This window comes from Stegostoma tigrinum, chromosome 23 (assembly GCF_030684315.1).
Source record: "Stegostoma tigrinum isolate sSteTig4 chromosome 23, sSteTig4.hap1, whole genome shotgun sequence".
NCBI classification, from domain to species: domain Eukaryota; kingdom Metazoa; phylum Chordata; class Chondrichthyes; order Orectolobiformes; family Stegostomatidae; genus Stegostoma; species Stegostoma tigrinum.
The window spans coordinates 9,737,865-9,752,183 of NC_081376.1; the positions used below are offsets into that span (position 1 = coordinate 9,737,865).

Here is a 14,319-nt window from a genome sequence, read left to right on the forward strand (position 1 = left end):
TAAATCGAGAGTGAGGACACATCAGAAGCTTGGAGGACTGAGTTGAGAAGTTCCTGGCAGTAGGATATTGTGGGTACAGTCAGTCAATGTAAGAAAATGACAGGTTTAAAGGGCAGGGGCAGTACTGGCCAAGCGTGGGTGTACCTCAGGCTGTTAGCTAATGTCGTCCTTACAGTGCTTTCAACTTACCTACAATATCTTAAGTATTCATGGGGAGCACAACCTCTGCTACAATGCAGTAGAAAGGAGGGCCATCTGAGCTTGCAAGTTCAACCAAATCTGGACCCTAACATGAACATTCAATAAAAAAAATGCAAGAATACACCAAATTTGAATCTTCCAATTATTCAGCCAAGTGACAGTTTCATGGAGTTTCATGTAGGGCTTCTCTCCATGAAACCTAGTAAGTTTCTCTCACACCATTTTACCAAAGAAGCTTCATAAACTATCTCTCCCACCCTAGAGCACTAACTTGATTCTATCCCTTGCCACAGTGGGAAGAACTCACCAATGCCCAGATATCCCAGAATAAATCAGGATCCCTGGTGCCCACGCCATTTCTAAAATGGCCACTGTGCGTGTGGACAAACACTGTCAGTCCAGTGCTGCACAGTAAAGGACATTTACCTCAGATGTGGCTTGCCTTGCATTGCAATGCAGGCACCAGGAGGACCTGGTGGAGAATGTGGCACAGAGGTGGGACATTCTTTTCACCCAGGGCTACAAGAGTAGGCCATGCCATCAGACTCTGCCAGCTTGATCAAAGGTTGCCACTTAGGTCATTGTGGTCTCAGCTGCCTGGAGGAATGCCCAGTAGTGTAGAAAGAGTGTCAATGACCTACTATGCTTGGCCAGGCTAAGTGCTACCATATTTTCTCTGGTCCCTTTCCCTCACTCACTCAGCTGCTGCATCCACCTCCCACCAAACCTCATGCTCTACCACTCTCACTAGTGCACACAGGACCTTCCCTCACTCATACTTACCCTCCTTAACTACACCCTAGTCTCCTATTCCTCCTTGGCCATTGCATTGATGACTCATCTACTCATTTTCAAGAAATTTCCCCATGTTTCCCCCACCTACACCAGCACTAATAGCTGTGCTGCCCACTTCGATATCACTTGGTCCCTCCATTTCTCTGTGTGTAGGGAAAAGGAAAGCCCACAATAGGGGCTGCAAGATTGACCACCACTGGTGAACTGCTCAAATCTGGCTCTTCATTTAAATAAAAGAGGAGAGAATCCTCACCCTGACCACCACCCCTACCCCCAGCCCCATCTCCCTTGGCTGAGTGACCGTGCCTAGCCTCTGGGCTGAGATTGGAATTTGTCCTTGACTTACTTAGTGGAAAAACTGGTTTGTAGGTTGTCTCCCTTGACTTGGAGAACTGCTGATGCCCACGTCAAGCTTCCTGGCTTGGTAAGTCATGACATGGCAGGGATGCTGTGAGTCTGGTAACTTCAGCTGGGTGGGGACAAAGCGCAAAGAGTCATGGAGAGGCAGGGCATGGACACTGACAGCATTGAAATAGGCACAAAATGAGTGAATTGGGCCCCAAGAGCAAGCAAGCAAGCAGCCACGAGCTGCAGTCTGGCCCAGTTTGAGAGTCGGAAGTCTGGCCAAATAGGCAAAGCATACTTGGAGGAGCATTTCAATGCTAGTTGATTTTACATCAGGAGTGTCCTGTAAGTCAATTGAAGAGGCGGCATGAGGATTTTGAGGGGATGTTAGATACCAGTGGAGGTTCGTGCTGTTGGCAGATAACAAGAAGATGTCCTGAATCATTGGTGTTGGGTTTCCAAAACGGATCCAGAGGAACAAGCGGTGAGCTACAATCACCAGGTACCCACTAACTTCCTTCTCAAGACTAGCCTCACGGTGGGTGGTAGGATAGGAAGCTGTATACTAACAAGGTCAGACGTGCAACTGTTGAGATTGACAACAAGCAAAATCCTCATTAATATTGAGAATCTCATCCAGATACCTGGAATTCTGTTGGAAAAATGCAGCTCGTTGGTCTAGACTTTGAGAAGAGCCTCACTAGACTTCTCGCGCAATTTTCCCAGATTTCTCACCACTTCCCAAAGCGCTTTAGATTCTGCACGTGGTTTACTCTGTATAAAACATGTTCCTGACTCCTTGGCAATAATAGTCTCAACAAATAACAATGATGTGCATGTGAATAATGCAAGGAATGCAAAATATTTACAAGCAAAATATATATTTGAACATAAACACTGTACCACCTAAGGCTAGAGATAACAAGGTGTGTCGCTGGATGAACACGGCAGGCCGAGGAGCATCTTAGGAGGCAGAAAGTTGACGGTTCGGGCCTAGACCCTTCGGCGACAGTCCAACATTTTGTTTGTCATGCTCCCCATGTGGTAATATGCCAGCCACTGTTGAGTTAAGGAAGGCTTTTAATTAGGCCTTAATGATAACAGGGTGGGAAAACTGCTCACCAGCACTTCTACTTCAGACATTTGAGTGATTGCGGTGAGGACCACGTGCTCAGAGTTTTCCCATCTTATTAAACAGAAGCCTCTACCAAATTGGCCAAGGAGGGAACTAAATTCTTCAAAATGTTTCAGGTTGAACTGCATTTAAAAATGGAACAGAGCAACAAAAGAGGAAATGGAAACGCAATGAAAAGGAAGCTTATTTGTCAAATAAAAATAGATTGATCTATAATTTGTTCAGAAAACAAACAAGTAATGGTAATATTAGAATTAACACAAGATGAATGTACCTACCCATTCTTATTGATCTTATAATGTAAAACTTATTTCTTGGAGATTTGTTAAGAGTTTTATGCCACACATCAAACACTTTCCAAAAATTGCACCTCCAGAACAACATACTTCCAACAGCAAGTTAACATTTCCAGCTCGTATACCAATAGACATCTCTGAATGATTGAGCCAGCAGAATGAAGTGTTAGACCATGGACAACAGAGGCTGCAAAAAAAGGAAACTAAGAAAGATTTGCACACATCTGAGAATACTTTATTCATCAGCATTTGTGATTAGTTCAAATGCATGTTCCAGAAGTAAAGCAATATAAAAACTTGTTTCTTCATACAACTGGAACTTAAGATTTAAATGGTGACTCTGTTCATCATCACAGCACTTGACAACTAATTAATTGTTTTGGAATTATTACTAATGTTGTGGCGGTCAATTTGTACAGGGAGCTGTCACCAAAGTAGCATTGTGATAATTATTAGGCTATTCATTTTTGGAGGAGCTGACATTGGACAGGACATTGGGAGAAATGCCAGACTGTGCCAAAGGATTATTTAGACCTACCTGAATGCTTTGAGCCGAATTTAATGAGGTGGTGGGGTGACCTGACCTCGACCAGCAAAACTGGTGGCACTACTGCCGATCCAATCTCCAGGAGGCTTTGAAGCAATCAAGTACTTCATTAGCAGTAGAACCCCTGCCAATGGGACACGTGGCTCCAACAGTGACGTTTGCAAGTCCCTCATGAGCTGTGGCATTTGCTATTTTAACTCTCTTGGCTACCCACCAATGAAAAGTAAGCAAGGGTAGGAAGAGGAGACATGTGGACTGGTTCGACAGTTGTTGTGGATAGAAGAGAGTAGGGTCAGCAGCAAGGGCAGGGATTGGCTCACAGTGCGCGCCACCTCCTTGGTGCCTCAATTGAGGCATCCCTCAATCAACTACTGGGCGGCTGTAGCCTCTGCAGAGGGTTTCAAGCAAACCTAACTGGTCTCCCTGCATGGCAATCATCCACCTACTGCAGTAATTTTAGTGGCACGTGGGAAGTGAGTATTAATTGCCCATGGAATGGCCTGAATTGGCCCCTTGTCAGGAAGGAAGCCCACGAGTTCTCCCAGCTGGATGTATTTGGAGGGATGCAAGGATATTTCCCTGCATGCTCTACCCATTTGAACAGTCCTCCTGCCTCAAAAATATACATTAAATTCCACCCCCTTAGATTTGTTTAACATCCCATGTAAAAGGACAGCAGATCCAACAATGCAACACTGTACTGACATGGTAGTTGAAACCAAGTGCAAATTACTGTACAAAAAGGTGAGCCCGTAACCTACTGGCTGAGAGGTGATATTGCTATAACTGGGTCAAATTAATCATTTTTGCTGCCAGAACTGTTGAGCTTCTCCAGCAATTTGTTTTTGTTTCTGATTTACAGCATCCGAAGTTCTTTTAGTTTTTAATTTAGGGTTTTAGAGTTTGACTCACCTGTTAAAGGCTGCAGGAGTACTTTAGTAACTGGATCTCCACTGTAAAAACCTTTTGCAAGGACAATCATCTCTGTCTGAGATGGTTTGGGGTTTTGACAACCTTTATAATAATCAGACAGGAGAAAAATATATTAGGTTCCTCTGGATAAGTTAGATACCTTTTAATTTAAAAGTTTAATTTACTTATCCTTATGAATTAATTTGAATTGGCAAATACCTAATTCCAAACAAAACAGCAAAGCCCCAGTTATTTATATTCTGAAAACTGGCTGTGCATATTTTGGAAATCAATTTACAGATTTCACTCCTAATTCTATTGTCCAAGAAGCAAACTCTCTTTCTTCATGTCTCTGGCTTCTCTCTCCACCACCATCTCTACTAAATTGTTCACTGGGGTGAGGAAATTATCCCATGAGAAGGGTGTTGAGTAAATTGGGTGTCCATTCTCTGGATTTTAGAAGATTTACAGCTGATTTCATTGAAGTGGACTAGATAGGATACAGACTGAGAGGTTGTTTCTGTTGGTTATAGAATCTAAAATGTGCACAAAATTTTACGATAAGGGAACAGTCATTTAGGACTAAGATTAGGAGAAATTATTTCATTCAAACAGTTGTGAATTTATGGAATTGTCTACCGCAGAAGGTTGAAAATGCTCCAATGGTGAATAAATTTTATGGGGTGAGAGTGTTTTGGTCTCTCCGTGAATCAAGGAATATGGGCAGTAGGCCAGAAAGTGGAGTTGCATGATGGTATGAAATGGTGAAGCTGGCTCAATAGGTTATATGGTCAACTCCTGTTCCTATTTCTCATGGTCTTGTGTATACAGGGATAATGCAGGAAGGTGGAACTGAAGTAGAAGATCAGCAATAATTTTATTGAATTATGGCACAGGCATGAAGAGCCAAATGGTATAAATCTGCAGTTACGATGTTAGCACAATGGTACTGTCTGCTTACATTATTGATACCCTGATGCTGTGTTTTTCTCAGTATATTTCTTTATTCCTTCAATTTAGCCTGTCACATTAAAACAAACCTTCAGTGAAACCTGCCAGATTCTAACTCAATCTTCCCACAATCAGTTTTTCTGCAATATTTTAAAACCCATGAAATTTAATCACTCCTTCCACTCTTGCTTCAGTTTCTCCTTTTTAGATCATGGGAACTTTCCTGCGTTATGGCCTTCGGTTTTTCACTTTTTGTTGCAGACAAATAATCAGTTATTAAGCATTAAATTACAACTATGGCATTCTGTCGATGTTATCGCTGACTTCCAATAGATCATATAGAATGAAACCACCCCCCCCCAACCCACCACTCCCATCCTAGCAACGGATGACACAAGCAAGGCTGCATGGTTGGGCCCCCTTAGCTGCAATAGCGTACCATCTGGTCAATGTTGCAGGGCAGCATGAGTTAATGCAAAAAAAGAAGCATTGGAGCATTACATGTGAAACCTCGGGGAGGGGGGGGTAGTGATGCTAAGTTAATCATAAAGCTTTGGCTTTTATCTCTCTAAATTTATGTCCAAAGAAAGACCTGCGAGAATCTGTCCCATAGTTATTGCTACCCTTTAAAGTCTATGACAATACATCTTTCTCTCACATCTTTACAGCCTTACCTATTTATTATGTTCAGTGTTTATCAGCAGCTAATTCATTCTGGAGAAGCTGTAATTACCTACTTTACCTTGGGTTTCTTCAGTACACATCATGTGCGTCTGTCCTTCGTTTGTATTTTTACCAATTGCGTGTTCAATCAGCATCCTCTTCACAGCAACATGACCTCTGACCTGTGACATTAGGTTTAACACTTGTGTCAACAATCTTACTCTATGTGGAAACCTGTCTTATTCAGACTCAGTTTCATTTTAAACTTTCTAAATGTCTCACTGCTGCCCTCAAATGGCTTAAAACCACAATAATACAAACTAATAGTAAAATCGTCATAGTCCTAACTAATCATAGGCTTGGTCCTTCATGGTAACCTCAGCCAATGCAGGCATTGAACCCAAGCTGTTGGCATCATACTGCATCACAAACCAGCCATCCAGCCAAGTGAGCTAATTGTGGCCTCTGAGGATATTCATGAAATTTATTGGACACTAATTAACTAATTTTGGATAATACTACCTTCAAAACACTTAAAAGGTTTTTAAATTATAAGTGATTAGTAGATTATGAATCCTAACAAAGGATAATTCCTCACATACTAAATTTAAACATGCTGTGGCATCTGTTAGCGTCATTGAAAAATTGAAGGGAAGTAGTATGACAGAAGAAAAAAATCATTCCTCCTTCCCTTCAGCTTTAGAGTGTGCAACAAAGGCAGATTTATGATTTGAGGTTAGGAAGTGTAAGAGGGAACAATGTCAGTGATAAAACAATTTATTTCTTGAAACGTTAGAACTAGCCTCAAGCCCTTAATGTTACTTTGAGCTCCCCAGCTGTAACTCTAATGGTACCCAGCCACCTAGTGGCAGGGATTGAGTACTTCATAATTCCAACACAATTAGCTGTCATTTTAATTACAATACCATCAACACACAGGAACCAGAGAAAATTAACTCCCATTATCATTTTGTCTTATTCAGTGTTCCTAACGAGAATCATGCTGAAGGGTGACCTTAAAGGCATTTATAAAGTCATGAAGAGCATGGATGGGGTGAATAGCCAAGACATTTATCCCCCATGGTAGTGGAGTCCAAAACTAAAGAGCATAGGTTTAAAGTGAGAGGGGAAAGATTTAAAACGAACCTGAGAGGTAGCATTTTACACGGTGGGTGGTACATGTATGGAACGAGCTGCCAGAAGAGATGCTGGAAACTGAACAATTACAACATTTAAAAAGGCATTAGGATAGGTTTATTAATAGGAAGGGTTTAGACGGAGATGGACCAAATGCTGGCAAATGGGGCTAGGTCAGTTGAGGAAACTTGGTGGGCACGGACAAGTTGGACCAAAGGGTTCATTTTTGTGCTGTATAACTCTGACTCTATTTCAACTACAAGGCTGGACTATTCCAGTGTGGGTGGACATCACGAGGAAATGGAAGAGGGATATCCCTGTACTCATCCTAACATTCAGCACCTGTAATTTCTAGGTGGAGCCACATATAATAAATTCTTGCTGGGAACTGAGATGAAATAGCAGCATACTTTACTTCTGTGCCCTTAAAATTGAAATGGGATGATGTGGTGACTGGTTAAAAGGAGCAAGGTACAGTCATTTTCAGTCAATTCAAAAACAAAATATAAAATCACTTAAGTTTAAATAAAGGATTAGTCAAATTGGACTAGAAACGTGTTTTGGGCATTCGGATACTAGGCTTCTGCTTACGTGGCCTGCTCAACATTCAGTTCTACCAAACATAATGAATATTTTGAAGTGAATATTGGGTGTGGATATGCAGCAGAATTATCATCTTATAATGTGATGGCCTCAAAGAAATTTCTACCCCAATGACTTCAGGACATTGTAGGGTTTGATTGGTACTGCACAGAAATGTTGCACAAACTGTATATGCACACAATCACTTAAACAAGTTGAAGAAAAGCATACCAGAGCCAGGTAAACCTTGGTAACCAGACGGTCTCTGAAACACCGATAGGCCTTAGCAGCTGCCAGCTTACTGAAAGCAATACACAGAGCCCCGCTGGTGGAAAAGTCCAGCTGATGGCAAAATCTGTCAAACATAAAACAAAATGATGGGAATCACAGCACCTTGATTGCCTGAATTAACCAGACATCAGATGGCACCTGAAATTCTTCAAAACCACGTTAAGGTTACATGTTGTGCAAATGGTATATGGCATGCCTTTCTGGGTATAAGCTGAAGACCAGAGTACCATCATGGTTACAAAGTACAACTCTGTTGTTTCTGATGTGTGACAAAAGACCTGGTGAAAAGGCAATGCCACTGCTGTTAATAAGAAATTCTTTGTCAACTAAATATCTAATTCAATATGGGCCTCTTACATTACACATAACGACCAAGAAAATATGAAATTAATTATCATAACCAAACCTTGCCATATCAGTTTACAGCTAGAGTTTTTGATTAGTCGGTACTAATTCCATCCCAAGCCTCTCTTATGCAAAGGTACTGTCATAACAATGGTAATGTATGGACTATCCATTGTCATCAACTAACTTTAATACCTCTGTCCTTCATGGATCAAAACAGTTTAAAAGTGAAAAAGCATGGACCTAAATTGGCTGCAACAAACAATTCATCTTTGATTAAGGCAAGTTCAGGAAAACCAAAATTGTCTAAAGTCAAATTATCTAAAAATATTGAAATTAGTCGGTGCTATCAGGGCAAACTCATACTTCTGGTCTTAAACTGCAGTGTGTGGTAAGTTGCACATTTTGAACTGTTTCCTGCAACCATCCAGCTTAGAAAGACAGAGCAGCCAGACATATGACCAATTTCAGGAGCTGCTTGGTAAAGCAAGGAAGGGAAAAAAAAAGAAAATGGATTGCTAACAGCAAGGATGCTAAGATTCCCCTACCCCGCTTCCTTTTCATCCCCTTTAAAGTCAGCAATATAGATGAAATACACTCCACCGTTATTGGGACCAAATATTGTGTTTCTAATGAGATGGGGCTTCCTCAGCATGGCATAAATTTCCAGTCCGAATGACTCACTGGATAAATTCAGGAAATCTCAAGTTGCTGTTTCAAGGCTAGTGAATGGCATCTAGCAAAGAATATTTGTTGGTTTGTGCTGTCCCAACTAAGCAAACATTTGCCTTGATAGCATGTACTACTACAAAAACTCGCACCTTTAAAGTAGTAGAATGTTCCCTGACGCTTCATATCAAATCGGACTTCTCCGTTTCTCTAATGCATTCCCAACATTCGATGAAATTACACACATTTGATTACTACATGTTAATATAGAAATTCCAGGTCTTGTTGAAATCCTGAAAGAAGTTTCAGGTTTAAAATAAATACCAAGTGTAAAGTAACTGAGAGTCTGGCTTTCAAACTCTTGATCTAATGAACATAGATAATTGTTTTCCCCCCCCGCCAAGTAACATTATCGTAATTATAGTCCTGTTTTGGCAGAACATATTACAAAAGACTTGGGGGAGCTAGTGTTTCTGGCCTGCCAGCAATTGCAGTAAAGAGATATATATTCTTCTGTTTGAACAGCATCAGGCTTTATTGAACATAACTACCAACAGAGGATGGTAGGAGACATCATCTTATCTGAAGCCCTACAAACCCAAGTTTCAAGTCCATATGAATTAACTGGCATCATGTCGGCCAGCATTCTTGATAAAAGTTATCTACCTTGCGGTTGTTGACATGCTCGCTGAACTGGCTTGTTCTCGAACTGACACATCTCATCAGCATGCTAGGTGACATCATCAGTGGAGCCTCCAATGTAGCTACGTTATTCTACTAATAAAGCAGAATACTAATAATGGAATAACATCGCTTCATCGACGGCTCCACTGATGATGTCACCTACCATGGTGACAAAACATCTGAACAAGAACAAGCCAGCTCAGCGAGCAAGTCAACAACCTCACCCACAACCCGAGCTACAGATCTTGGCCAAAACTTTAAAGTTATATATCTTGAATACCGCATTCTATGCGATGATCAAGTATTTATACTGTAAATAAAGTACAACAGAGATGTGCATAGATCCTACATTATGTTTCTGTTACTTACTGTGTGCTTTTACATTGGTTTTAGGAGATGTGATGATGTTTTTACATGGATTTTTTGAGTGATTTAACATCTTGAAGTTTCGCTTGCTCAGATTTTACTGTGGTTATGCGTACCTTTTGGTTATCCGAAAATCTGATCAGCTGGCACACTTAGTGCCATAGGTGCTGGTTAATAAAAAGTGCCCTGGTTATATGATTTGTTCGAACAGTGGCCTCAGTTTGGCTTAAGTGAAGCTGCTCCCAATAAAACAGCTCTCTTTTTCCCGAATATGGTGCCGGTGCCCCACAGTTACTACATGAATTCATGAGTTTAAGGATCCCTGACGGGATCAATTCAGAACAGTGGAACCATAGTAAACTCAGATGCCATAATTTAAGTGACAGAGTACTCACCTAAACCCATAGTATGTATCTGGGTCAACAAGCTCAGGAAACCGGTGCTTCAATTGAGACTGGACGGTCAGCTTCTCATACCACATCTTGCTATCAATGCGAATATCCCAGTGCTTGTTCACCACCAAGAAATCTAAGCTCTGGTACAGAATACACAGGTTGTCTATTCTGGCAGCGTCCATATCACCGAGCCATGCCACAGCTATCTAAAGGAAGTCAAAAAATTGAAGATGGGCTCCACTACTTTTATGCAAGGGGCCTGTTAACTTTAATGCAGAAATAAAAGACTGCAGATGTTAAGAAATCAGGAAAAAAAAATCATAAATTTGCTAAAACTCATTTCCACAGCTATTTCACATTCCTCAGTGACTGCCTCCAGCTCAGACTCACCCCAACTGAAGTTTAATCCCTTATGCTGAGTCATCCCAGGATCACAGATACCTCTGTGACGTTCAACATTTCAAGGATAGCTGCACTCGCTGTATCCTAAGATCCACACTCAGTGCCATGCAATGCACATGCAGACTCAACTTTTCTCTCCAACAGCATCGCAACACGCTGGATCAGGGTTGCACCACTCTGCAGTTCCACTTCATTCTCTGACTCATTCGTCATGCTGACAAAAAGCTTTTTCTTTTCCTTTCAGGCATCAAGGCCCACAAGATGCAACAACTCAAAGATATCCATGGCACTCTGGAACCTTCCTCTCCTCCCCTTCTCTCTGGCTCCATCCTCTCTCCCAGCCCCACCTCCTGTCAGGTATTCACTGTCCCTCGTAACCTTCCACTGTCCAACACTGAGCATTCTGTACTCAAAGGCCTCAGTTTTATTCCTCTGCGTCCCCGCCTTAACGAATTTCGAGCACAATGTGACACCAAACCCAACCTAACTCCCTCCAAACTGATCTAAACTCCGTGCACTCAGATCTAACCCAGACTTTGTCCTTAAGTCTGCTGATATGGGTAGTGCTGTTGTTGTCTGGCATATTGACCTCTTCCTTGCAGAGGCTGAGCGCCAACTCTCATAGCTCCTCATACCTTCCCCGGACCATGACCCCACCATAACACATCAGGCCATTGTATCTACTATAATAACTGATCTCATTTCATCTGGTGATCTCCCCGCTTCTGCTTCCAAGCTGATAGATCCTCACCCTGCACAGCTTGCTTCTACCTCCTCCCAAAAACCCACAAACAGGACTGTCCAGGCAGACCCAAAGTTTCAGCCTGCTCCTGCCCCACAGAACTCATCTCTTCCTTTCTTGACTCGGTCTTGTCTCTTCTCTCCCCCCGCCCCCGCATCCAATCCCTGCCCACTTATGTCCATCATTCCTCTGACACCTTAAGCTGGTTTCACATCTTCCAGCTTTCCGGTTCCAGCCACCTCCTCTTTACCATGGACGTGCAATCCCTGTACACACCCATTCCCCACCAGGTTGGTCTCAGGGCTCTCTGCTTCTTCCTGCAGCAAAGACCTTAACCATCACCACCCTCCGTCACTTGGCTGAGCTTGTCCTCACCCTCAACAACTACTCTTTTAATGCCTCTCATTTTCTTCAGGTAAAGAGGAGTGGCCGTAGGTACGAGCATGGGCTCCAGTTACGCCAGTCTCTTTGTGAAGTACGTGGAACATTCCTTGATCCAGTCTTATTCTGGCCCCCACCCACACCTCTTTCTCCGATACACTGATGATATCATCGGTGCTGCTTCCCTCTCCCATCTGGAATTGGAAATTCATCGAGTTAATCAATTTCGCCTCCAATTTCCACCCTGTCCTCACTTTCACCTGATCTATCTCTGACTCTTCCCTTCCTCGACATTTCTGTTTCATTTCTGGGGACAGACTGGCCTCTAAAATCCACTACAAACCCACTGACTCCCACAGCTACCTGGACCATACATCCTCACACCCCACTTCCTCTAAGGACTCCATCCCATTCTCTCAGTTCTTCTGTCTCCATCACATATGTTCAGATGAGGCCAACTTCAACAAGGGAGCCTCTAAAATGTCAACCTTCTTCCTCAACCGAGGATACTCCAGCACCGTTGTCAACAGGGCCCTCAACCAGGTTCGCCCGATCTCCCACACTTCCACCCTCACCCCTTTTCATCCCTCCCCCATCAGCGACAGGGTTGCCCTAGTCCCTACCTTTCAGCCTACCAGCATTCACATCCTGAAGATCATCAGACGCCATTTCCACCACCTCCAGCAAGATGCCACCATCAAACACATATTCCCCTCCCCTCTCTTGTCTGCCTTCTGCAGGGACCAGTGCCTTCAGCACACCCTGGTCCATACTTCTTTAACCCACAACACCCCCACGGCACCTTCCCCTGTAACTGGCGAAGGTGCAACACCTGTCCATTTACCTCCTCACTCGCCAGTATCCAAGGATCCAAAACATACCTTCCAGGTGAAGCAACACTTCACCTGCACTTCCCAGAATCTAGTCTACTGCATTCGCTGCTCACCAACGTGAGCTCCTCTACATTGGGAAGACAAAGCATATGCTAGGTAACCGCTTCGTAGAACATCTATGTTCTGCTCGCAAAAAAGACCCTGAACTACCTGTTGCCTGCCACTTCAACGCAGCACACTGCTCCCTGACAAACATGTCTGTCTCTGGCTTGCTGCAGTGTTCCAGTGAAGCCGAACGCAGGCTAGAAGAACAATACCTCATTTTCACTTGGAGGCCCTGCAGCCCTCCAGACTCAATATTCAGTTCAATAATTTTAGGGCCTAAACTCTCCCACGTGCCAGCCCCTTACCCCACACACCAGGTCTTGTTACCACATAGGCTGCTATCACATACTGCCTGTTGTTATTAGTCACTCAGTCCCCATTAACAATTAGAACAAAGAACAAAGAAAATTACAGTGCAGTAACAGGCCCTTCGGCCCTCCAAGCGTACGCTGATTCAGATCCTCTATCTAAATCTGTTGCCTATTTACCAAGGACCTGCTTCCCTCTGCTCCCTGCCCATTCATATATCTGTCTTGATACATCCTAAAGGATGCTACCGTGCCTGCCTCCACCACCTCCGTGGCAACGCGTTCCAGGCACACACTACCCTCTGTGTAAAGAACTTTCCACATATATCTCCCTTAAACTTTTCCCCTCTCACCTTGAAATCGTGACCCCCTAGTAATTGACCCCCTCATGATTTTGTAGACCTCACTCAGGTCCCCTTTCAAACTCTGTCTTTCCAATATAAATAATCCCAATCTACTCAACCTCTCTTCATAGCTAGCCCCCTCCTTACCAGGTAATATCCTGGTGAACCTCCTCTGCACCCTCTCCAAAGCATCCACATCCTTTTGTTAATGTGGCGATCAGAATTGTACGCAGTATTCCAAATGTGGTTGAACCAAAGTCCTATACAATTGTAACATGACCTGCCAACTCTTGTACTCAATACCACGTCTGATGAATGAAAGCATGCCGTATGCCTTCTTGACCACTCTGTCCACCTGCTGAATATAATGGACCTGAACACCCAGATCTCTCTGTGCATCAATTTTCCCCAGGGCTTTTCCATTTACCGTATAGTTCACTCTTGAATTGGATCTTCCAAAATGCATCACCTCTCATTTACCTGGATTGAACGCCATCTGTCATTTTTCCGCGCAACTCTCCAATCTATCTATATTCTGCTGCATTCTCCGACAGTCCCCTTCACTATCTGCTACTCCATCAATCTTAGTGTCATCTGCAAACTTGCTGATCAGACCATCTATACCTTCCTCCAGATCATTTATGTATATCTAAACAGCCAAGGTCCCAACACAGATCCCTGTGGAACACTACTAGTCACAGTTCTCCATTTTGAGAAACTCCTTTCCACTAAAACTCTGTCCTGTTGCCCAGCCAGTTCTCTATCCATCTGGCTAGTACACCCTGGACCCCTGGCGACTTCACCTTCTCCATCAGCTTACCACAGGAACCTAATCAAAAGCCTTACTGAAGTCCATGTATATGACATTTACAGCCCTTCCCTCATCTATC

General features: G+C 43.1%; 1 protein-coding gene across 3 annotated transcripts in view; it reads right to left on the reverse strand.

Annotated features, from left to right (window-relative positions):
* Positions 1–14,319, reverse strand: part of rpusd1 (RNA pseudouridine synthase domain containing 1) — a 28,903-nt gene that overhangs the window by 11,537 nt on the left and 3,047 nt on the right. The window contains exons 2-5 of one of the 3 annotated variants that reach the window (XM_048552615.2): positions 10,315–10,520; positions 7,796–7,919; positions 5,925–6,027; positions 4,232–4,333 (exon numbers count right to left, since the gene is read on the reverse strand). In XM_048552615.2, the coding sequence (XP_048408572.1) occupies positions 4,232–4,333; positions 5,925–6,027; positions 7,796–7,919; positions 10,315–10,496 (511 nt within the window). In that variant the 5' untranslated portion in view covers positions 10,497–10,520. Of the gene's footprint in view, positions 1–4,231; positions 4,334–5,915; positions 6,028–7,795; positions 7,920–10,314; positions 10,521–14,319 lie in introns of all 3 variants that reach the window. The other 2 variants (XM_048552617.2, XM_048552616.2) reach the window with 2 other exon arrangements.